Here is a 23,172-nt window from a genome sequence, read left to right as displayed (position 1 = left end):
TGCGGAGTCCTCGCTCTCTGAGTTTAGCGTTTAAGGAGATTAATGTTGTGACCGCGTCGTGTGTGCTGAGAGCTTGGTGTGTACTTCAGGGATGTCTTTATTTAATCGTCTCCATGGCTAAGAGGTTGGCGGTGGCTCCCGGCATGAGGGAGAGAGTGCGGCTAAGTGGTGAAGCATTCAGACCAGCTGTGTGGCCGTGGGCAAGTGACTTTACCTCTCTGAGCCTCAGTGTACTCCTCTGTAGAATGGACACGATGCACGTGCTTACTTCTGAGTGGGGGGTTTTATAAGGATTCGAGGAAATGATGTGTGTGTGACACATGTGATGGGGTATCCAGGCCAGTGGGAGGGCTTTGATGATGGTACCCGTCCTCCTCATATCGTTAGGATGGCTGCTATCAAAACAAAACAAATCGTCAGAAAATAACAAGCGTTGGGGTGAGAGAATGTGGACCAATTGGAACTTCTGTGTGCTGTTGGTGGGAATGTAAAATGGCACAGCCTCTATGGAAAACAGTATGATAAGTCCTCAAAAAATTAAAAGTAGAAGTACCATGTGATCCAGGAATTCCGTTTCTGGGCATATATCCAAAAGGATGGAAAGCAGGGTCTCAAAGAGAGATCTGCACACCCGTATCTGTAGCTGCATTATTCACAAGAGCCAAAAGGTGGAAGCAAGCCAGGTGTTCCCTGACAGATGACTGGATAAACAAAACGTAGGGTATCCACACAATGGAGTATTATTCAGCCTTGAAAATGAAACAAATTCTGAAGCATGCTACAACATAGATGAACCTGGAAGACATTGGGCACAGTGAACTAAGCCAGTCACAAAAGTGTGGTTCCACTGTATGAGGTACAGAGGGCTGTCAGAGTCCTAGAGACCGAAAGTAGACTGGTGGATGCCAGGGGATGGGGTGGGTGCAGATGGGGAGGCGTGTAACGGGGCCAGAGTTTCAGTTCTGCAAGAGCAAGAGTTCTGCGTATTGCTTGCGCAGCCATGTGAATGGACTTAACGCAACTGAACCGTACACTTTAAAATGGTTAAGATGGCAGAATTATGTTGTGTGTATTTTTACCACAATTAAAAATAAAACTTTTAAAACGGTGGCTGTTACCTAGCTCAGGGGTTGGGTAGGTGACAGAGCTGCAATCCAAGTGAGCTTTTATCCACCTCTCACCTCTAGCAGGTCAACAGAGGGCTCTTTCCCCCAGAGCGGGCGGTCAAGAAACACTTGTAGAATGAATACAGTGGGGGTGAGGAGACACCGAAATATTTTCTTGGCAGTGTTTATCATGTTAGACTTTGATGCAGTTTTCCTCTTCTCTGTGTTTAGGACCGTCTCCCTTCTTCTGTAAGAGCAGCACAGTGTATCAACGCTCATGTTATTAAGAGAACATTTTCCCGTTAGGGTCATTGGTATGTCTCTTCAGTTCTCTAGGACTCCCAATTTATGGCATGCCTCTGGCGGCTTTTTCAAGCTCCTTAATCTAGCCGTGTAAATCTTGGAATGAATGAAGAACCATCATCAAATTTCACATCCCTGAAGCTGCAGAGCCATAAATCGCCGAGTGGCAGCAGCCTTGGTAACATCAGCTCCAGTGAATTCTGGCGTGGGCCAGAACCTTCTGGATGAATTGTATCCCCGTAGGACAGGAAGGAGCCTGGGGTGAAAGTTTCAGAGTGAAATCGGGGTGGGGGGATGCTGGGCCACAGGATCCTAAGAAGTCAAGGGTCTTTGAAAACTCAGCTCTAGTTTCTGGTTATATTTTGGACTTTGGTTGGTTCTCAGAGCCTCGTGAAAGGCGTCCAGGGGTCTGCCCCCAGCCCATAACTGGAGCTCGTGGTCCAGTCTAAGCTCAGGGAAACCGGACGCTGAGTAAAGAGCAGACTTCCAATGCTGGACTTGCAGTTTTTACTTGGAAAGTGTCACTTTGCTTATAAAATATTTAAGTCCTCTCTCATAGTTTGGCGGCATCCTTTGGGGACAGTCAGAGGACCACATAGTCTGGAAAGTTAACTAAGCTTTTTCTAAAAACCATGAAATTTTGGAAGGAACAGTTGGGCCATTAACTTGCTTACTACTATTTATCAGGTCTTCCTAGCCCTAGCCGGGAGACCGGCTCAAGGAGGGAATGAAGGCAGCTTTGTACGGGCTGACAGTCCCCCCTCCACGATGCAAATGTCTGTCCTCTGCAACTGGCCATCTCTTCACTTCTTTGCCTTCTGTGCACGGCTGTCTCCACCATTACCACGTCCTGGGGTCTCTAAGCAGCTGATGATCAAACCCCGTGCGTGGCCTCCGTATCCCTGTTACCTGACGCTGGCCACCACCTGGTCATCTTATCCTGCCTGTCTCTGGTCCTGTTCCTTCCCCTGGACCGAGGTCTTGCAGTGGCCGTGTCTTCCATCTCCCGCACAGCCCCCCAGTAGTGGTCCGAGGCGGTGCTCATCTTTCTCATTGGATGTGCATTTTTCCCACAAAACTAGATGCATAAGTGCAATTCAGCAGCCCCCAACTGGACATTCAATTGTCCAGTCAAATTTCCCACTTGGATTTCCCACAGGTCGCCTCAAGTTTAGCTTTCTGCATCTACACGTGTTTCCTTCTCTCCTACTTCACCTGTGGAGCTCTTCCTCCTGCGCTTATATCCACCACTGGCATTATTGCCCACGAGGCGTTCCTAGCCAGCACTGGGTAGCCCTTCTCCATCTCCCTCTCTTCAAAATGCTTGCCCTTGACCAGTCTTTGGCTTCTGTCCATTCCCACTCCTGCTTCGAGGTGTTTACCCAATAGAATTGTGTTCACCAACAGGAAGGATGTTCACTGTAGCCCGATTTGTAATAGTCCCAAACTGGAAACTCCCCAAATGCCCATAGAAAAATCAGCAGTGGCCTATTCACACAGTGGGGTCCAGTACAGCAGTGGAAATGAGTGAATAACCGCTCCGCATAGCCACGGAGGGTGCGCGCGGACACAGTTAAGTGAAGGAAGCAGAGGCAGAAGGGGAAGCCCCAGGCAGGCAGGGTGAGTCTGCGGTGTTGGGTGTTCGGATGGTGGTCACCTTTGGGGATGAGCAAGGGGCTGGTGTTTGGGAGGGGCCCGGGAGGGGCCCGGGGGGGTGTCTTTGGTGCTAGTAACGAATGTGCCGTGTCCTGCTCTGGGTGCGTTTGCATTGAGAAATTTCACCAAACTTCATGAACATGTAGGATCTGTGTGCTTTACTGCATGTATGTTATCAATAAAATAGTTGACTTAAAGACTAGAAGAGGATTACACGAAGTAATATATTGAATCCAATAGACTAATGGAGCCCTACTAACCATCAGGCTGTGCGGGGCACTGGAGGCTCACGATCGAGACGTCATTGCCCCTGTTCCCAGAGCTCCGTCAGGGGGTCATCTTGTACTTGGAAATTATCCACATCTGAAGAAAGCAGCTTTCACGGCAAGTGGTCACCTGGGCATCCCCACTATTACCTGGGTGTGTTTCCTGCCCATCCATTTCTGGGTGTGTATATAATTGGGCTCGATTGTTTTGCTCAGAACTGCCTTGGTTGCAAAGGACAGCAACCTGACTCTAAGTAGCTTACACGGGACTTGTCTGAAGGGTCTCCACGTGACTCACAAATTAGAAGAACTGAAACCTCAAACTTCAGGGAGGATGGGGACCACCAGGCCAGGGGATCAAGCCTGGAAGGCTTCCCCCTTAATTCTGAGCTCTGTCCTCCTTGCCTGGAGTCTTCTCACCGGCCAGCTTTCTCTGTGCGGTGATGGTGTGAGGCTGCCCAGAGTGCCACATTACATCCTTAGGGTTTAAGGCAGAGAAAACAAACAGGGCTCTTTCCCACCAGGTGCCAGTAAAAATAAAAGAAATCTTGTGTTGGGCCCAGCTTGGGGCTCGTTCCCTCCCATCCCTCAGCTCTGGGGAAGTAGGTCATGGGACAAGGTGGTGGCTCCCTTGGGACCACTTGGCTCGATTGCAAGAGCCACGATGAAGCTCTCCCAGAGAAGGAGATGGCGTGAACGTGGCACCCACGGGTGACATCACAGTGAGCTGTGTCTCAGCACGAAATGAACCCTTAGGGAGCAGGAGGAATATTGCATCTTCTAGAGCTCTTTTCCCATGTGTGTAAGAGTTTATTGTATTCATTTATCTTTGTGTATTATTGTGTATGCACATCAGTATGTGTATATCGGGGGGCATACCCCTAATTTTTAGGGTGTTAAATACAGTTCTATAAAGTGTGGCTCTGGAAACCTCCACCTAGGTACCCTTTATTTATTTATTTTTAAATTTTATTTATTTTTGGCTGCGTTGGGTCTTCGTTGCCGCTCACAGGCTTTCTCTAGTTGTGGAGAGCAGGGGCTACTCTTCGTTGCAGTGCGCGGGCTCCTCATTGCTGCGGAGCACAGGCTCAGGTGTGCGGGCTTCAGTAGTTGCAGCACGTGGGCTCAGTAGTTGTGGCTCACGGGCTTAGTTGCTCCATGGCATGTGGGGTCTTCCTGGACCAGGGCTTGAACCCGTGTCCCCTGCACTGGCAGGTGGATTCTTAACCACTGCGCCACCAGGGAAGCCCCACTTAGGTACCCTTTAAATGCCTGCTGCCCTCTGCAAGTCTGCATGGCAAGCTGCCTTTGGTTATCGTAATCCGCTTGTGCAGAGGACCCTAACTTAGTGAGGGGCACACTTGTACGTATCGTGTGACTGTAAATGGGAGGAGACCCCCTAGGTGCTGAGAGGAGGCAAACGCGCTTGGGTGATGCTTGGGGATCAGGCTTGACCTGTATGTGGGGCAGAGGTCTTGCCTGACATGTCAGAGGGTCATGAGAGGGGATACCGCCTCCTGTTCCACCTGCCTCTACCCTTCATTGGCACCCTCCAGCCCAAAATTTGCCCTCCCGGGGCCAGCTTTGGGGTTATCATTTCAGGCTTTTGTGAAAGAAGGACATCAGAATCGGCTTTGGGGACAGTCGTGAAGCTGGTTGCTGTCAGGATGGTTTTTCTGGAATCTATTTTCTTTGGACTTAGCTTTTGGTTCTCAGGGGTTTGGACTTTTTTAATCTTTTGAAGATGAAGGTCCTTTGTTCATTCCTGTGAGTTCACTCAGTCAGTGGTGTTCTAGACTATAAAGGGCAGTGGGAGAAAAAGCCGGTTTCCTAGGTTCTGGGTTTCCTTGGGTTGCTTTTCTTAATGGGCTCAGGGAGATATCAACTCTAAACATTTATTTTAAAACTCGAGTCTTGGGTAATCAACTACAGTAATTTAACAACAAAGTGTGAAGACAGTTTTCTCCCTAAAATGCATGCATGTTTCCATCTGCTTTAGTGGTGACTGTTAAGCCATCTTTTTTTTTTTAATTAATGTATTTATTTGTTTATTTTTGGCTGCATTGGGTCTTCGTTGCTGCGCGCGGGCTTTCTCTAGTTGTGGCGAGAGGGGGCTACTCTTCGTTGCAGTGCGCGGGCTTCTCATTGCAGAGGCTTCTCTTGTTGCAGAGCACAGGCTCTAGGCACACGGGCTTCAGTAGTTGTGGCACACAGGCTCAGTAGTTGTGGCTCACGGGCTCTAGAGCGCAAGCTCAGTAGTTGTGGCACACGGGCTTAGTTGCTCCATGGCATGTGGGATCTTCCCAGACCAGGGATTGAACCCGTGTCCCCTGCATTGGCAGGCGGATTCTCAACCACTGAGCCACCAGGGAAGCCCTGTTAAGCCGTCTTGATCCCTGAGACTGAAATGGTGTAGACTCCACACGGTGGAGCGGTTTCCATATTAAATGGAAACCTTGGGAAGAGGAGATTTGGGATTTGCTTTGAACTTTGAATTAGTCGCTGCTCTTCTTTTAAAAAATGACTGTTTTTTCTTTGATAAATCACAAGATTATGTAGGTTTCAGGAAGAACAGAATAATGACATGGTTCATCCCTCTCATTGTCTTAAAATGATTAATGAAAAAATTTCACTTAGGAAGCCATGCCAAAGAGCCTGTAAATGTTTGCAAGAAATTTAGTTGGACACTTTATCCATTTATCTTTTTTTAAAAAAGAAACCTTATAACCCTGATATCTTAATTGTCTTAGCAGTTAAGATACGTTTTATCTTACACGTTAAAAAAAGTTACATATACACCTGCTGCAACAAACTATATTTGTGATTATATATCAGTGTTTTCTTTCTTCATTGCCTGTGACATTAGTGACTGTACCTGTGTTAATGTCATGCTTATCCAAACATTTCTGTTTGATCTATTGTAATTTTTTTCAAATAAAGTTATCATAGCTGAACTATGTAAATACCCACACGCACATATTATTTTTTCTGTACTGATTGTGACTCTTACAGCTCATTGTTTGAGAGGCCCTGTAAAAATGACCCATACAAATTACTCCCCGTTCGCCAGGCACTGTTGTAAGTGCCGCCTCCTGTGAGCTTCCCTATGAGAAAGGACCAGTGTAATATCCCTGGAGGAAGGGGATACGCACAGAGGTTAAGTAACTGGGCCAAGACCACAGGCAGTGCACAGCTGAGATCTGAACTCAGGCCACCCGGCTCCAGGGAGTGTAAAGGTCAAGAGTGGGGTTTCGGCGCTCAGGCACTCACCTAACGTGTGGCCTCGGGCAAGTTACCTTTCCTCCCTGAGCTTCAGTTTCCTCATCTGTCAAATGGGGCTCAATCCTGCCTCGCCTGGATCCACCACGTGATGGCCAAGAGTGCTCAACGCGAGAACCGTCACGGAGCACGTGCCTTTTTGCACTTCTGGGTTCTTCAGCCATCTTCATTTGTAAATTGTGGGTCCACTGTCCCATTCTCTGCTCGGGTTGATGGCTGTGTTTGCCAGTAGGAGCTGTGGTGAGGCATGGTCTGTCCCCGCGCTGGGAGCAGGGGCACCGGGGTCTGTCGGGGTCTCGCCGAGTCCCAGGCACCGTGCCCGAGGCTCCTGTGCACAACGGCACGAAGCTGGCTTGCTCGCTCGCTGAATACTGAAGCATCGCACACCTCAGGGGTTCTTTCTGGCCTTTGGGGGTTTGGCTCCGCTGGGGGGAAGGGAAGACGGTTGGAAATAGAGACTGTATCTGTGTAGTCTGTCAGCATGGGGGGCCACTCCTGGTGTTCCTTAGCTGCATGTCAACTCCTGTAAATGGAAATATCTAAGGGGATGTTTCAAGGAGTGGCCAGAAGGATGGGGCGGGGTGGGCGGGAGACAGCCAAGTGTTCACAGTGAAGGGGACTGCAGGAGGGCAAGGTCTGCCGAGGCTGGAAAAGCCACATGTTGGCCGCTGCTACCTGGAGGTCCAGAAAAATGGTGACCATAGGGTGTCCTTTCCATTTGGTTGTGGGTGGTCTCTGGTGACCTTGACGTGGGTGGGGTGCTGGGGCTGGGGCCGACGCGGCTGAGTTCACTGCGAGGGAGCTCAGGGGGGCAGGGGTGCACCCTCCGGCCGCTCACTGGGGCGCAGGCATTCTCTCCAGGAGTTGTCGCCTCCCCCTCAGCCCCCCACCCAGAGTCCCCTGCAGAAAAGTACCTGAGGAGAACAGGAGTCATCCCCAGACTGTGCCCACGTCTTTGGCAGGACAGACTTGCCTTCTTCCATCACCCCCGCCCCCCGTGCATAAAAGTGCTCGGGCGTGATATCGAACACGCACAGCTCCACTTCCGGGTGTGCCTGCCCCCCCCCCCCCCGGAAATACGGGTGCCCGGATGTGCACAGCAGCGCTGCTCGCAGAGCCCCAAACTGGAAACTACCCAGACGCCCGTGTCCTGTGGGATGGATCCGTGAACAGGGCTGTAATCGAGCTGTGGAATACTGTACAGCAACGAGGAGGAATGAACGTCCACAGCAACGTGGATGAATCGCACAAACGCTGTTGAGTGAAAGAAGCCTGGCACAGAAGAATAGATACTGTATTATTCCCTGTTTATAATGTTCAGAAACAAGCAAAACTAACCTCTGGTTTGAGAAGTTGGGGGGAGAGGAAGGGGGCACTGGTAATGTTCTGTTTCTTGATCTGGGAGAAGGTCCCATGGTGGGTTCACTGTGACAGTTCACTGAACTGCACCCCTATGGTTGTGCACGTACAACACGTATGTTGTAATGCAGTGAAAACATTCTAACAGACACGCCAAGGAACTCCCCTTGCTGAGCTGTCAGCACTGCCACTGAGATGTGTGGTTAAGGCCTCGGGTTGGGTGGGACCTCGGTTTCAGTCTCAGCTCCCCGACCCTGGGAGGCCGCACCACGCCTCTTGGGTCTCAGGTGCACCCCTACCCCTACCGACGCGGCATTGTGCTCACCTCCTAGGGTGACGTGAGGGCTGAATGAGCTAGAAGGGTGACCAAGACTGGCCCGGGGCATTTCCCTAGTGACAGAGGCCCCCTTCCCCTGGGGTCCCCTCCCGAGGCTCCCTCGATCCCCCGTGGGGGGCACTTTGCAGAGGCTGCCGCAGTAGACCCTGCATCCTCATCTTCTCCATAAATCAAAGTGGAAATGCCCTGGGCCAGTCATATTATTAAGGTTTAAAACAGATGTTTGGTTTTTAAAGGGCCTTTGGGCTGCCAGTGCTGTGAACCTCCTTCCTCAAAGGCATTCACGAGTTCTCGTCCTGCTTGTACCTGTGGCAGCCCTAACCCCCCAGCCTGAGGGCTTTCACGCTGAGAAAGCTGAAGCTCGCTGGTCATGTTTCTCCTCCCTTCTGGCCAAGCTGGTTGCACTCTCCCTCCCTGTCTCTCTGGTTCCCCACCCTCGAGGCAGGAAGTGGAGATTGGGCTGTATCTCCCAGGAGATGAAGGGTACCTGCAGATGCTGCAGGCCCACCTGGGCTTGGCCATCCTGCATCTTTGCAACACCGACGATGCTCACCTTCGTTGCTGCTCCATGTTAGTCCAAAGGATGCACGATCCTTGGGAACCAGGGGCCCACTCCCCGAAGCATCGCTCTTGCACTTACATCCATCTTGGTGTTCGCCGTCTATGAAGTGGACATAATGGCTTAGTCTAGTGTCACTGCCAGTATAAGGGAGAAGGGCTTGGTCCCTTGACCTTGTTTTGTCCTGAAGTCCTCTTCCAAACCCCCCACCCTCCCCGCCAAGATGCTGCCATTCACCTCTTTTTCTTCTTTTTGTCTAAGGCTGTGTAAACCCTGGCTGCTGTTAGAGACATCTGGGGTGCTTTAAAAAGTACAGGTTTCTGGGCCCCTTCCCCAAAGATAGTGATTCATTTGGTTCCGAGAGGGGCAGGGTACTGGAGCCCACTTTGTGCCAGTCTGCCCACCACTGTTCTCAGTGACTTCACTTTGGTAGCTTGAAATCTTCCAAGATGAAAATTGGCAAACACCGCAGATCGGGTCCTAGAGAGCCGGTTATTAAACGTTTACCAGCCCCCACTGGGCTAGGGCATCAATGTGTTCTCAAAGTTCCCATGGTGATTGTCACACGCAGCCAGGGCTGAGCACCACTGGCCTAGGTAACCCATGATAGGCATAGTAAGGTTGACGTTTACACTGTAGCTCACAGCTATCCAGCCCTTCCAGTGGTTAAGCTATTTATATGAATTAGATCACTTAACTCTCACAGCAACCCATGAAGGGGGATTATTATTCCCATTTTTCAGATGAGGAAACTGAGGTCTGGATAGCTAACCTGGCGCTTGTCCAAGCCCACCCAGCTTGGTAGTGGCTGAGTCTGGATTTGAGCCCAGGCCTGAGTCCCCGGAGCCCAGGCCTGTCCAGGGCCTCTGGGATGACTTGGTCAGTACCCCACTCTCCCCAGCAAGTTGGTGCAGAGTTCATTGTTCTTATTGTCCAAGGTGACCACGGGGTCTGAGCCTGTGACCTGTAGTCTGCTGCAGGTCAGCCTGGAACAGGCAGTCATCACCAGGGGTCACCGGCCCTGGGCAAGTCTCCATCGAGCTTAGGCAAGATGCTTGGACTCTGAGCTGGGAGAGTGAAACCCAGTCACTAATGAGCTTTTGGTGCCGATGTGTGTTTTCTCCCCTTTGCAGTGGAACACGACAAAGAGTTCTTCCACCCACGCTACCACCACCGGGAGTTCCGGTTTGATCTTTCCAAGATCCCAGAAGGGGAAGCGGTGACTGCAGCCGAATTCCGGATCTACAAGGACCACGTCCGGGAACACTTCAGTAACGAGACGTTCCGGATCAGCGTTTACCAGGTGCTGCAGGAACACTTGGGCAGGTGGGTGCTGTACTGGTGCCTGGGAGAGGTCCTGAGCTGCTTCAGCTGCAGAGGAGCTGGTGGCCAGAGGATGCGACCAGACTGGTCATGACCGCTCCCCCCGTGGATCACCAGCCACGTGCCCTGGATGGAGTACCTTTTTTTAGAGATGGTGTATGGTGTATGTCTCCACCTCTTAAAACTGTCACCGTCAGCAGATCGAGTTAGGAATAGGGGACAGCCAGGTGAGCCAGGGATTGGGTGGCCCCCGTGGGGAATTACGGGTAGTCTGGGTCAGCCTGTGTTTAGGGGGAACGAGGAAGAGGAAGAAGCGTTTTTGACGGTCTGCTTCTCTCCCATGTGATGTCAGGCCACCAATGAAAGTGGCCATTTGTAATAAAATGCTAGGGGATAAAAATCCCCAAATCAAAAATAAACGGTCAGAGAACTCTGAGCCTTCCAGGAATCTTGAGGTCAGGAACGAAAAGCTTGGGTTGAAGGACTTTCATTTCTTGAGACCCTTCCGTTTCGTTTCAAAGTCCTCTGAGAGGTGAGAAGGCTGAGAGAATGGGCTGGAACTTCTTTTTTTTTTTTTTTTAACATCTTTATTGGGGTATAATTGCTTTACGATGGTGTGTTAGTTTCTGCTTTATAACAAAGTGAATCAGTTATACATATACGTATGTTCCCATATCTCCTGCAGTCCCGAGGTGGTGCTGCCTGGTGGCTGGGTTTTTGGACATCGCGGGCTCTTGGACTTTTACTCCCACCGGCACCACCTGCCACTCCTCATGACGGAAGAAAGGTGGTGTGGACGCCCCCTTCTGCTGGGCTGTCCTAGCGTCTTCAGCAGGAAAGGGGACCTCGTAGCACGTTTGGGGACATAGCGACTCTCAGCACCTGGCTTGGCAGGCACTGTCATTTGGAAGGTCATCTTAAATACTAAGAAAACCAAGCTTGTCTTGAGTGTTTCCAGTGTTTCGCCTTCGTTAACTGCCTCTGCGCCCAGTTTCTCGCGTTGTCTCAAATCAGCAGATACGTGTGCATTTATATCTTTTCACAAGTGATATCTCGTCATAGAGTCTCTCCTGCACCTACTTCTATCACTAAACCTTGACAGTCTTGACAGTAAACCTTGACCATCCTTCCACGTCCCTTCCCAGGGGGCATCCTCGTTCTTTTCATCACCACGCGTCTCCAGTCGTGTGGGTTGTGCTCTAAGGTATTCAGCCAGTTTCCTGCGGGCACAAGGTGGATTCTCAACTTTTCCGAATTATAGACGGTGTGGGTGGGGCGTATAACACACGTGCTTGTCTATCAGTCGGATATAGTTCTAGAAATAGAATTGTGGGGTCGGGGGCGCATACCTTGGTGACTCTGATAGATTTTGCTGAACTGCTCCCTTTGGAGGCTGTGTCAATATATACTTCTGCCAGCCACATGGAGGGGGCCTGTGGCCCCATGTGCTCCCCAGCATGGGCTCTTATTGCACTGTTTTGATCTTAGCCTGTCTGATGGGTGACACGTGGCGTCTCAGTGTGGATTAAGTTTGCATTTTAGAGCGCCCGCTTGAATGCACTGCCCTGTACTGCTCCCCTGCTAGAGAGGATGGCAGACCCTCCCTGAGGGGATGGCACCTTTCTGGAATGTGGGTGTGGCTCGGAAGGGGGTGCGGGCAGCAGACAGCCTTGGCAGTCACCTCCGAATCTTACTAAAGGCACTCAGGTGCCCCACTTCACCCTGGTGGGCTGGACCCTGGCCCCCAGACCCAATTTCAATAAGAAGCATTGAGTTCAGTCCCCCAGGGTAACATATGTTTGCTCTGTACTCTGACGGATCCCCCGGGACTCTTGAACGAGAGCACATGTTTGGCTGTTTTCTCCTGAAGGCTGACCAACTGGGGCGAGGCAGGTACCCAGAGGCTATCTGTCAGTAGCACTCGATCGGTCCACTTGTGCAAAAGCCAAGCCCTGCTCACACCCCAGGGCCTCCTGGCTGGCTCCCCAAAGCTGCCTCAGAAACCTCCACCCAGAGGTTTAACCTCAGGAACGTAGCTGCCCCGATGGCCTTTGGCTGAGCGGGACCGGAAGGGTTGGCTGGTGTCGCCTGTGCAGCTCTTCCCCCAAGTTCTCCACGCAGGAAGGCATTCGTCCTCCCTGGCCGGCGGTCTCTGGGGTCAGCTGGGATGCTGCTGGCGTGGGCCCCTCCCTCACGTGCGTGGGAGCTTTCTTCATGTCTGGAGCATCCTCAGGCCCCGCCCTTGACGCGAGGGGCACCCCACCCCTCGGCCCCACGCCTGCCGTGTGCGCCCGCTCCACTCCACGCGCCGGGAAGAGCAGCGGAGACCCAGCAACGGGCGAGACGGGCCTGGCGTGCACGTGCCTCCCTCGCGGGGCGGGTGGGCTGCGCAGAGGCCACTGCATTTGGAGAGACCCGTGGGAGCCCAGCCATTTGCTTATTCAACCACTGCTGCTAAACCGCTGGAATAAACCAGCCCGGCTCACGGGGGCAGGGACCTCGTCTCAACTCTGTGTGAGGGGTGTACCGGTTTCCTGCCCTCACGAAGCACCACACACTGGGTGGCTTGAAACGATAGAAATGTGCTCTCTCACAGTGCTGGGGGCCGGAAGTCTGAAATCAGGGTGTCAGCGGGCTGTGCTCCTTCTGAAATTTGCAGGGGAGGATCCTTCCTGCCTCTTCCAGCTTCTGGTGCTGCCGTCGATGGCGTTCCTGGCGCTCGGCGGCGCCGCTCCCATCTCCACCTCCGTTGTCACATGGCTCTGGCATCCTCTCTGTGTGCCTCTCTCCTCTTCTGATAAGGAGACCCGTCATCTTGGCTTAGGGGCCGTCCTGCTCCAGCATGACTTTTCATTACTTAACTGATCATGTTCATAAAGACCCTAATTCCAAATAAGGTCACATTCAGAGACACCAGTGGTAGGACTTGAGCGCATCTTCTTAGGAGATACAATTCCATCCATAACAGGGGGTGAAGATGGGCAGTCAGCAAATAAGCAAATAAATAGGCCCACTGGCCAGACAAGGTGACTGGTGGTCCTTGACGGCCTGTTGAGCTGGGGATATTTGAAGGACTAGAAGGAACTGAAATGGGGTGCGGGGAGAGTATCTCCGGGGAACCGCAAGGGCCACCGTCCTAAGGTGCAGACAAGCATGTTTGTTAGAAGGACAGAAGGGAGGTGATGATGCGGGGGTGGGTGTGAGCCACTGGGTCCTCACTTAGAAGAAACACAAGCCTTTGGCTTCCCTAGTGCCTGCTGGCAGCCCCTCAGCCTTCTGTCTGTGTCAACCTGCTGACTTCGTGGGCACTGGTCCCATAACAGTTTGAAGTGGCTGCCTCCTCAGCCCTGCCTTAGCTCCATGGGGTGGATCCAGAGGCCCTGGGATGGGAGAAGGCCTGAGTCACTGTGGTTGGAAGAGGGACAGGCGGGACAGGACAGCTGTCAGTGGCTCTGTGGCCGGCGTGGCAGGTTGCCCCGAAGAGCAGCTTGGCCACAGGCCACCTCTGGGGACGCTCAGGCCAGCGTTGGGAATTCCTGCCTCGGGGGGCTTTGGGCTTTGCTGGGAGACCGAGACCCCCCTCAGCAAATGTTTGAGTACCTGCTGTGCTGGGCGATGGTGGACGTGACCAGACCCCAATCCGAGCCCTTGAGGAGGTCACATTCAAACAGAGGAGGAGACGCAGGAGGACACGGCAGGTGCAAAGCGTAAAGCAGAGCAGAGAGTGGACCGAGAGGCCGCAGGAGGGCCGCAAGGGGCTGCTTGCTTTAGATTTCTAAGCTTCCTATCTATACTTCTTTTTCTGGAATTTATTTATTTTTGGCCGCGCCGGGTCTTGGTTGCTGCGCGCGGGCTTTCTCTAGTTGCGGCGAGCGGGGGCTACTCTTTGTTGCGGTGCGCGGGCTTCTCATTGCGGTGGCTTCTCTTGCGGAGCACAGGCTCTAGGCGCACGGGCTTCGGTAGTTGTGTCTCGTGGGTTCTAGAACACAGGCTCGGTAGTTGTGGCGCACGGGCTTAGTTGCTCCGCGGCATGTGGGATCTTCCCGGACCAGGGCCCGAACCCGTGTCCCCTGCTTTGGCAGGAGGATTCTTAACCACTGCGCCACCAGGGAAGCCCCCTATCTATACTTGAAAGAAGGAAGCAAGGCCCTCATGCTCCAAGAGTTAAAAGGTGAACATTTTTTCCAAAAAATTACTGATTTTTCTTCTGGGTAGGTTCTGTTTTTGACTCCAGAGCAAAATGATCCTATTATGTTGTTCCCCAGGTGGGATAACCCAGCTTTGAAGAGTATAGATTCGCATCCCGACATTATGTACCAGTGTGACCTTGGGAAGTAGTAACCCCTCAGAGCCTCGGTTTCCTCCTCTACACAATGGGGATAATAACTGAATCTACCTCCCAGGGCTGTGGTGAGGATAAAGGGAGTTACCATACCTACTTAGAACATAGTAAGCTCTCAATAAAGGCTTCCCCGCTATTAGAATCATCACCATCGCTGCCACCATCACCACCATCCTCACCATCACCACCACCATCACGGGGAACGCAGAGACCTGCTTAGGAAGATGAAGGGCTCCAGGTCTGGGTGGTGGTACTGCCTTTGCCCTCTATGCTAAATCCCTTAATTTCGCCGTTTCTGATGGGGATGCAGGCCTAAGCTTGCTTGGAGGTGGAGCGCTTGTTTGCGTTTCCACAGCCTGGACCACACATCCTCTTCAAGCAGAAGGCCTTTGGCTCATCTGAGCCCGAGAGGAGTTCTGATCCGGCCCCCGCCGCCCTGCTGTGTGGCCCCCTGCTCCCTCTGCTAAGGGAGCTGTGGCCTTCCTGACACCGACCGCCCAGCTGCGCAGAGCTCGGAGCTGGGACATCTGGCGAGCCTCTGCCTGAGCTCCAGGAAAGCCCTGGGCGTGCCGGGGCTTAGCTGGCTTTGGGTCGGCCTCAGCATCGCTCCCCCTGTGGCAGCCACTTTCTACAGACTCCTCTTGATCTCTTGGAATCCAGATTAAATTCCGATAATGAGCCGAGCTGGAGGCCTTCCACGGCCTTTGGGCTCCACTTGCAGCTGGAGAGGCCGCCCTTGGCCGGCTGTGGGGTGAGCGGGGGCCGAGAGGCAGGTCTGGGGATGGTGGCCTTGGCTCCAGTGGCCTTGCTGGGGAGGGTGGGGGGCGGCGAAGGGCTTGGAGTCTTGCCCTCCTTTTAGGAACCCTGGGTCAGGGGCTGGCCAGTCGGGGCTTGGCTTCCAGGAGCTGGTCCCACTTCTGTCCCCCTTGGCTCTAACCCTGGTTCCAGCTCAAGATGAGGCTGTTTGAGGTGGGCGTCCTGCAAGCTAACGGGCTTCATTCGTGGAACTCAGGCTGGGTGTTTTCCAGCCTCACCCCGCCCCAGCCCTCTCCTCGCAGGTCCACGCTTTCTCCCTGCAGTGCGGCCCCACTGGTAGGGGGTCCAGCTGGTCAGTGAGACACCCTGGGGCCCGCGGGCCAGCAGAACCCGCTTGCAGGGAGTCAGTCACTGCCAAGGTCGAGATGAAGTTGACAGCTGGATAAAAACTGTCCCTCGGTCTGTCTCAGGGACCTTGGCTGCCAGGAGGTGACCTCAGAGTGGTCTCTGGGGCCAAGATTGGATCAGCCGTAGCCTGAATCACTCGAGGAAGAGGGAACCGTCCCCGTGACGGGCCGGAGGGGGAGGGGGGCCGAGGGGCTGCTCGCCAGTTCCCTTCGCCCCAAGGCAGCCACGGGCATTGAGGAGGGTGGAGGCCAGCGCTGTGCCCGTGCTGCCCACGTGGGGACCTTGTAACCTGCAGCCCCGCCAGCAGCCCCGCCCCAAGGCTCCCAGCTCCCTGCACAGAGGAGGTGCCACGGGTCTCCTCAGCCGGTGTCCCCACCCTCCAGGAATTCGCACGCCTGCTGCAGCTCCTGCCTTCCCTCGAGAAGGAAGCTTCGTCCAGAGCTTCCCTGACCCAAGCCCAGGGCCATCCTCGCCCTTTAAAAGCTCAGCTCAGTGACACGGCTCCTCCGGCATCAGATGAAAACGCAGGTTCCAAATCAGGTGGCTGGGGTGCAGCCTGAGCTTCTGTGTTTCTGACAAGCTCCCAGGGGATGCGATGCACAGAGGCGGGCGAGAAGGTGCCGGGTGGACAGGGCCCCCCACTGTGGGGACATTGTGGTCCCCATGCCCCAGGGTGGCCTCAGGGCGGCGGGTCATCAGACCCTTCCCAAGTCTTTGTCGCATCAGATAAAGGTAAAGAACTTGGTAACGAGACTGCTTTTTTTTTTTTTAATTATTTTATTTATTTTATTTATTTATTTTTGGCTGCGTCGGGTCTGCGTTGCTGCGCGTGGGCTTTCTCTAGCTGTGGCGAGTGGGGGCCATTCCTTGTTGCGGTGCGCAGGCTTCTCATTGCGGTGGCTTCTCTAGTTGCAGAGCACGGGTTCTAGGCACGCGGGCTTCAGTAGTTGTGGCTCGTGGGCTCCAGAGCGCAGGCTCAGTAGTTGTGGCGCACGGGCTTAGTTGCTCCGCGGCACGTGGGATCTTCCCGGACCAGGGCTCGAACCCATGTCCCCTGCATTGGCAGACGGATTCCTAACCACCACGCCGCCAGGGAGGCCCACGAGACTGCTTTTTATCTGACTTCAGTCACCATGAGCATGTCTGGACCAAGGGGCGTGGTCGCACCGCAGGGCACTTCACCTTCCTTGAGGACCTTGGAAATGATTCTGCGAAGGCTTGATATCCCCATTTTACAGGTGTAGAGACCGGCTCAGAGGGGAAGTAACTTACCTGAGATCCCACAGCTCAAATGGGGCAGAGGCGGGACTTAGCCTCAGGTCTCTTGGACTCCAGGGCTCGTGTTCCTGGCCACGGCAGCACCCTGGGGCTTCTTGCTTGTACGGATTTCCTTCCCTGGAGTAAACAGGCTCAAACAGGGCGACTCTGAGTCCCCAGCTGCGGTCCTCACCCCTGGCCGTGCATTAGAATTACCTGCGGGGGGGGGGGGCTTTTCCGACTCTGGCTACATCAGGGTCTGGGGTGTGGCTGGGCCTCAGTATTTTCTGAGCTCCCAGGTGCTTCTCTGTGTAGCCAGGTCTGAGAACAGGTGGCTGAGCTCTCTCTTCTCCCTCCCCTGTGGGCTGTCCTATGCGCCCAGGAAAAAGAAGGGGAGAGATTTCTTCTAGCCCAGGCCCCCAAGTTCCTCTTGCCTTGGTCTCTCCAACAACACTGTTTCTCTCCCATTGGACTGAGCCCCAAGTGTGGTCCAGGCCCTGATTAACAGTGTCAGTGGCACAGGGAAGGGGCAGGCTGAGGGTGGAGGTCCTGCGGGCTGTGGTTCTGAAGGCTTCCGGAATCTCCTGGAGCCTTCCTGCTGAAGGCCCGCGTGCCCGGTTCCACTCTCCTGGCTTTCACCTTGCATCACAACCCTCCGCCGCAGGGCGTGAGCTCCGCAGAGGGCAAGGAGGGAGCACTGACTGCCCAGGCACGGCCGGAACGTCCTGGAAGGTCCAGGGAGAGCAGCTTGGTCCAGGGCACCCAGGCACTTCTGGCTGCCTTCCCCCAGGCCCCCTCCAAATCCCAGCACAGAGCGGCTCCAGCAGGAACCAGGGCCCCTTGGGATCCACTCAGGTGTCCAACAGGCTCACTCTGGAAAAAGCCTGCATCCGGCGCCCCCCCCCCCCCCCCCCCCCCCGCTGAGCAGATGGCAATCTGCTGTGTCCAGCCCCCGCGTCATGCCAGTCAAATCGCAGTTGGGCTGCCCTGCTCGGCAGCCCGGGACCAAATGTCCACATGTCCATCGGTTTCCTGTCCTGCAGGCTAAGGCCATCGTGGGCCTTGTTGCTTTTTAAAATCTCGGTGCCTTTTGTTTCCTTCCGTAATTCATCCCCTAACTGGCTTCACAGGGAAGATACGAGTGGTGGTCAGGGAGTCGGTGGCGACAAACTCTGTGCGTCAAGTGCTTGCAAGTTGCACGCACGCTAAGTCCTCACGACGACCTTGAGACGTCTATATCCTCCTGTTCTGTGGATGTGGTCATTGGGGCACAGAGAGGTCAAATGACCCTCCCAAGGTCCCACCCTCCCTGCAATTCAAAACCAGGCACTAGGTAAAATTTCGGGGCCCCACCCCCAGAATTCTGATGTAACGGGTCCCAGTATCGCCTTGACACTGGTTTTTTTTAAAGTCCCCAGAGTGGACTTGATCCTGTCCTTTCCTGTTCCTTTGAGGATCTGTGGGACCTTGCAGGAGTCACGTCATCCGTTCAGCGTGGGTGGAGACTCCTGCCCTGCGTCCCCTCCCGGGAGTGCGTGAGATGTGGTTGATGCTGGTGAGTGCCAGTGTGGGATTCCCCAAGGTGAGCGGATGGCAACCTAGATGCCTCTTTGGGAGAGGAGGTTACAGACAATGACGCTGGGGAGCCTTTAGGAGGACCTTCTTCTGTGCCTGCCCTGTTCCCATCATTCCATATGGATTTAATGCTTAATGACCGTGAAGGTCAAGGAGACCAAATGTCCCGTCAGTCAGTCCCCTTGCAGACCCGCCTTGTGGAAAGGGCCGCTCCTTTACCTCTTGTCCATGAGGCAGATGCCTTCGAATTCACGATGTAATACACACGCTCCCAGGTGGATAACAGTTCTCTGAACTGAGAGAAGAGTTGGCTGCCTTTGCTGACGGTGACGATGACAAAGCTGATTGTCCAGAGCACTCTGTCCTTCCCACCACAACCCCCTGAGGGAGGTACCATCACCCACCCCATTTTACAGGCAAGGAAACTGAGGCACAGTAGCAGGTTAGGGTTAAGGAAAGGAAGTTTGCATCTGTCCCCAGTCACATCTGGTTTTCCTCCTTGGCTGATGGATACACATTTGCTTTTCCCTTCATGGCAATCCTAGGAATTGGGTGATGGGAGGGAAACGTATTTTCTGCACAAGAAAACTGAGGCCGAGAAGATGGAAGACCTGCCCCGCTTGCCCCAGTGATGCTGTGTGGACAGCTGGTAAAGACCAGGGGCTTTGGAAGCAATTGGATTTGCCTCCCACTCCACCACTTGGAAGCTGCGTGAACTTGGGTGGGTCGTGGCCCGCCATGAGCCTCATCGGGCTTTTCCGCAAAGATCTGAGTGGGAGCCGTGGTGACCGTGATGGTGGCCCAGCAGCAGGGCCAGAGACGATCTCTCCATGAGGGCAGGCGTCCAGTGTGTTTTGCTCACTGTTGTATCCTTAGTACCTGGAAGCTGGCATATAGTAGGTGCTCAGCAAAACACGTGTGCATGAAGGATCTGCCCTTCTAGCCGTGGGCTTCCTGACTTGACAGACTGTGGCTGCGTCTTGCACAGAGGAGTTTCAGTACCAAGCACGGGGGCTGGTACGAGACCGTGTGAAACAGGTCCCTGCTGGCCGGGGGAGCGCCGGCCCTCCTCTCACACTTCCCACACCTCCCACCTTGGGCCCGTCAGTCCCAGCAAGACTTCCAATGTGTTCTCTCCTCCAGAGCTGAAACCCGAGAACACCTCGTTCGCAACCTTTCCTCAGCATCTGAGCCCAATTTCCAAAAAGTGAAAATTGCCCATAATTATAATACTTTTCAATCCCAGGGAAGTTTCCCTGTGATGATTATAATTATATTATTTTGAGCTTGTGTGCCAGTGGGTACCCAAGGGTGGATTGGTTCTCGTCTGCAAGTAGGGGACATGTCAGCGTGTGTGCCATGGCCCCGGATTCCCTACACTGGAATGAATTTTGGAAGAATGGGCTTCAGTATTGGGGGCTGGCTGTATAACTTGATCCCAGCACTTTAATTCCAAAAGCACTTCATACTTGGACCTCTGCTCGTCCATAGGAGTCTATTTTTCCAAATGTATTAACATCTGTGTTTCATATCAGGGCCCGTAATTGCTTTAGCCTTTTTGGCAGGAGACAGAGAGAATTAATATTTTTCAGTTTGGTCATGAGCAGTGGGTCATCTGTAGCTGGGAAGAAAAGTGCCTGCTCAGATGTGAACTCAGTAAGGATGGGAAATGCAGGCTCACCGGGAAAGGGACGTTTTAAAAGGAGTCAACCATGGTTAAGGAAGCCCTTGGTTATTTCAAGTTCAGGCTGGAGGTCAGCATCTGGGTAAATGCTCAAGGTTCTTCCAGACACTGGTCCTTCCTTTGTCTTCCTACCACCAGCCCCCAGCAGCACCATTTTCTTCTTTTCTCCACAATGTCCAAGGCTTTGCCTTTTGTCACTCCAAAAATGGAGGAAGGAAAGCTGACACCTGGCCTGCAGTGCAGCGAGCATGCCACCACACCCCCTCAGGGACCCAGGGCAGGCATCGCTAATAGATCACAGAGCTCCTTCCTGCCTACCCGGACCTTGGCCTGAATCCTCAGTACAGCTCCGCTAGCTGAGGCAGCTGCTGCTAGTTGAGTGAAGCTGCCGTCGAGTGAAGCTGCCGTCGAGTGAAGCCTGCTGGCCACCCGTCTCAGGTCAGGCTTCCCTGAAGTCAGACCCTGAGCTGAAGACTGTGTGAAGGTGCACGATCAGAAAACGTTTCCAGAAAAAGCAGGTGCATGGGGAAGTGGGCCTGGAAAGACAGGCAGCCAGGCAAGGGGGTGGTGCCGGGCAGAGCCCCGCAGAAGGTGACTTCGGCTCCCTCGTCCTGTAGGGACTTCTGGAGGGGTGAGTCGTACCCCTCCCTGCACTCACGGGTCAGGGAGCTGACGTGCTGCTACCTCCTCATCCGCCAGTGCTGTCTGAGGCAGGTTTCTCAACCTGGCATCACGGACACTTGGGGCTGCCCTGTGCACTATAGGGTGTTTAGCGTCCTCCCTGGCCTCTGCTCGTGAGATGGCACTGCCAGGGTGCGACAACCCAAAACGTCTCCAGACGTTGTCACATGTCCCCTGCGGGACCCCTGGGGAGGGGGAGGTGCACTTCCACCCTGGATGTTCACAGGTGAAGGGGTGCTGGCACCTGGGAGGGAAAGCCCCCGGGAGCCAGGGAGCCCAGGCAGAAGCACCTGAGATGCTGCGCTTGTGGATAAGCCGGAGGGGGTGCTGCTGGCCCTGACCCAGGCTTGAGTGGGGAGTCCCTCCCCACCCTGTCTCCTTCCTGCCTCCCATTCATCGTGCTCACTGCTATCCTCCCCTAAAGCCCCACTAAGCTCCAGCCACGTACCTGCTCACACGGGTCCATCCATCGGCCCCATGGTCTGGGATGGGAGGGCCCAAGCTGAGCTGTTGTCAGGACCCCCTGGGACCACGTTTAAAGAGAAAAATACAGATTCGTGTGTTTAACCACAGCCAATCTGGTGTAGGGACCGGAAGTCTTTGTTAGCATTCTTTTTTTAAAAAAAGATTTTTTTTAGAGCAGTTTCAGGTTCATAGCAAAATTGAAGGAAAGGTACAGAGACTTCCCCTATAGCCCCCATCCCCACACGTGCACAGCCCCCCCATTATCCATATCCCACACGAGGTGGTACATTTGTTACAACTGAGGAACCTCCATCGATACATCATTATCACCCAGGGTCCCTAGTTTACATCAGGATTGACTCTTGGTGTACAGTTTATGGCTTTGGACAAATGTGTATGACATGTATCCATCATCACAGTGTCTTTATGTAGAGTACTTTCACTGCCCTAAAAATCCTCTGTGCTCTGCCTGTTCATCCTTCCCCTCCCCTCAGCTCCTGGCAACCACTGATCTTCTTACCGTCTCCATAAATTTGCTTTTTGCAGAATGTCATACAGTTAGAATCATACAGTATGGAATTATTATTATTAATTGTTAAAAAGAAGCTCCCAGGACTGGTCACATACTTTGTGAGACCCAGTGCAAAACGGAAACATGGGACTACTTGTTAAAAATGCATTAAAGGGGACTTCCCTGGTGGTCCAGTTGTTAACACTCTGCCCTCCCACTGCAGAGGGCACCGGGTTCGATCCCTGGTCAGGGTAAGATCCCACATGCCATACAGCATGGGCAAAAAAAAAAAAAATGCATTAAGGATTTCAAGGCAGTGACTGCAGAGCATTAAACCAAGCACGAGCCCTCGTATGTGTGGGCTCCTGGGTGATTGCCCAGGTCACATGCCCATGAGGCTGGCCCTGCAAGCGACCTGGGTATAGATATCTGTTGCTGTCTATACACATATGAATGCTTCTCATCTGTACCTTGAAAGTCCAGTGCTTTAGTGCAGGGATGCACACCTGCCACAGTCCAGCTCCAGCCTCACCTCCAGCTGCCGCCTGTATACACACACACACAGAGACACACAGGTACACATACAGACATATACACACACAGAGATACAGGCACGCAACACACACAGATACACATACAGACGTATACACACACAGAGAGACACACAGGCACACAACACACACACACACACACACATGACCTGTGGTCCAGCCAGCTTGGCTCTCGCACACCCCGCTTTTCTCCAGAGATACCTTGTTTTCTGGCCTCTGCTTTCCCCCAGCTGGTCTCCCTTCCCTGTCTCTTCAGTCCTCACTCTAGTTTAATCCTTCCACCCCCCTGGAAACCAGAGTTTAGAAAAACATAATTTACTTTTTATTACTAGATCGTACTTTTCAGAATGGGTTTAGATTCACAGAAACATTGACTAGGTGGCACACAGGGCTCCCATACGCACTGTAGCCGGGCTCCCCTGTTAACCTCTTACATTAGTTTGGTGCATTTGCTATAGTTAAGGAACCCATGTTGATGCATTATTATTATGAACTGAAGTCAATAATTGACCCAGATTTTCTTGGTTTTTACCCAGTGTCTTTCTTCTGCTCCAGGACCCCTTCCAGGACATCATATGACATTTAGTCATCACGTCTCCTTGGGCACATCTTGCCTGTGGGTTTCTTAGGCTCTGCTTGTTTCTGATGACCTTGACAGTCAACCAGCTTTTTTTTTTTTAATAAATAAATTTATTTATTTATTTTTGGCTGCGTTGGGTCTTCGTTGCTGCGCGCAGGTTTTCTCTAGTTGGCA

The 23,172-nt window shown here is 53.2% G+C and overlaps 1 protein-coding gene across 3 annotated transcripts in view; it reads left to right on the top strand.

The window, feature by feature from the left end:
- The window catches only part of BMP7 (bone morphogenetic protein 7), a 91,240-nt gene that overhangs the window by 22,496 nt on the left and 45,572 nt on the right, over nt 1-23,172 (top strand). For all 3 annotated transcript variants that reach the window (XM_067708578.1, XM_067708577.1, XM_067708579.1), the window contains exon 2: nt 9,999-10,191. In XM_067708578.1, coding sequence (XP_067564679.1) covers nt 9,999-10,191 — 193 coding nt within the window. The remainder of the gene's footprint in view (nt 1-9,998; nt 10,192-23,172) is intronic.

The sequence above is a fragment of the Pseudorca crassidens genome, chromosome 15 (genome assembly GCF_039906515.1).
Source record: "Pseudorca crassidens isolate mPseCra1 chromosome 15, mPseCra1.hap1, whole genome shotgun sequence".
NCBI classification, from domain to species: Eukaryota; Metazoa; Chordata; class Mammalia; order Artiodactyla; family Delphinidae; genus Pseudorca; species Pseudorca crassidens.
This window is presented reverse-complemented; position numbering and strand designations above follow the sequence as displayed.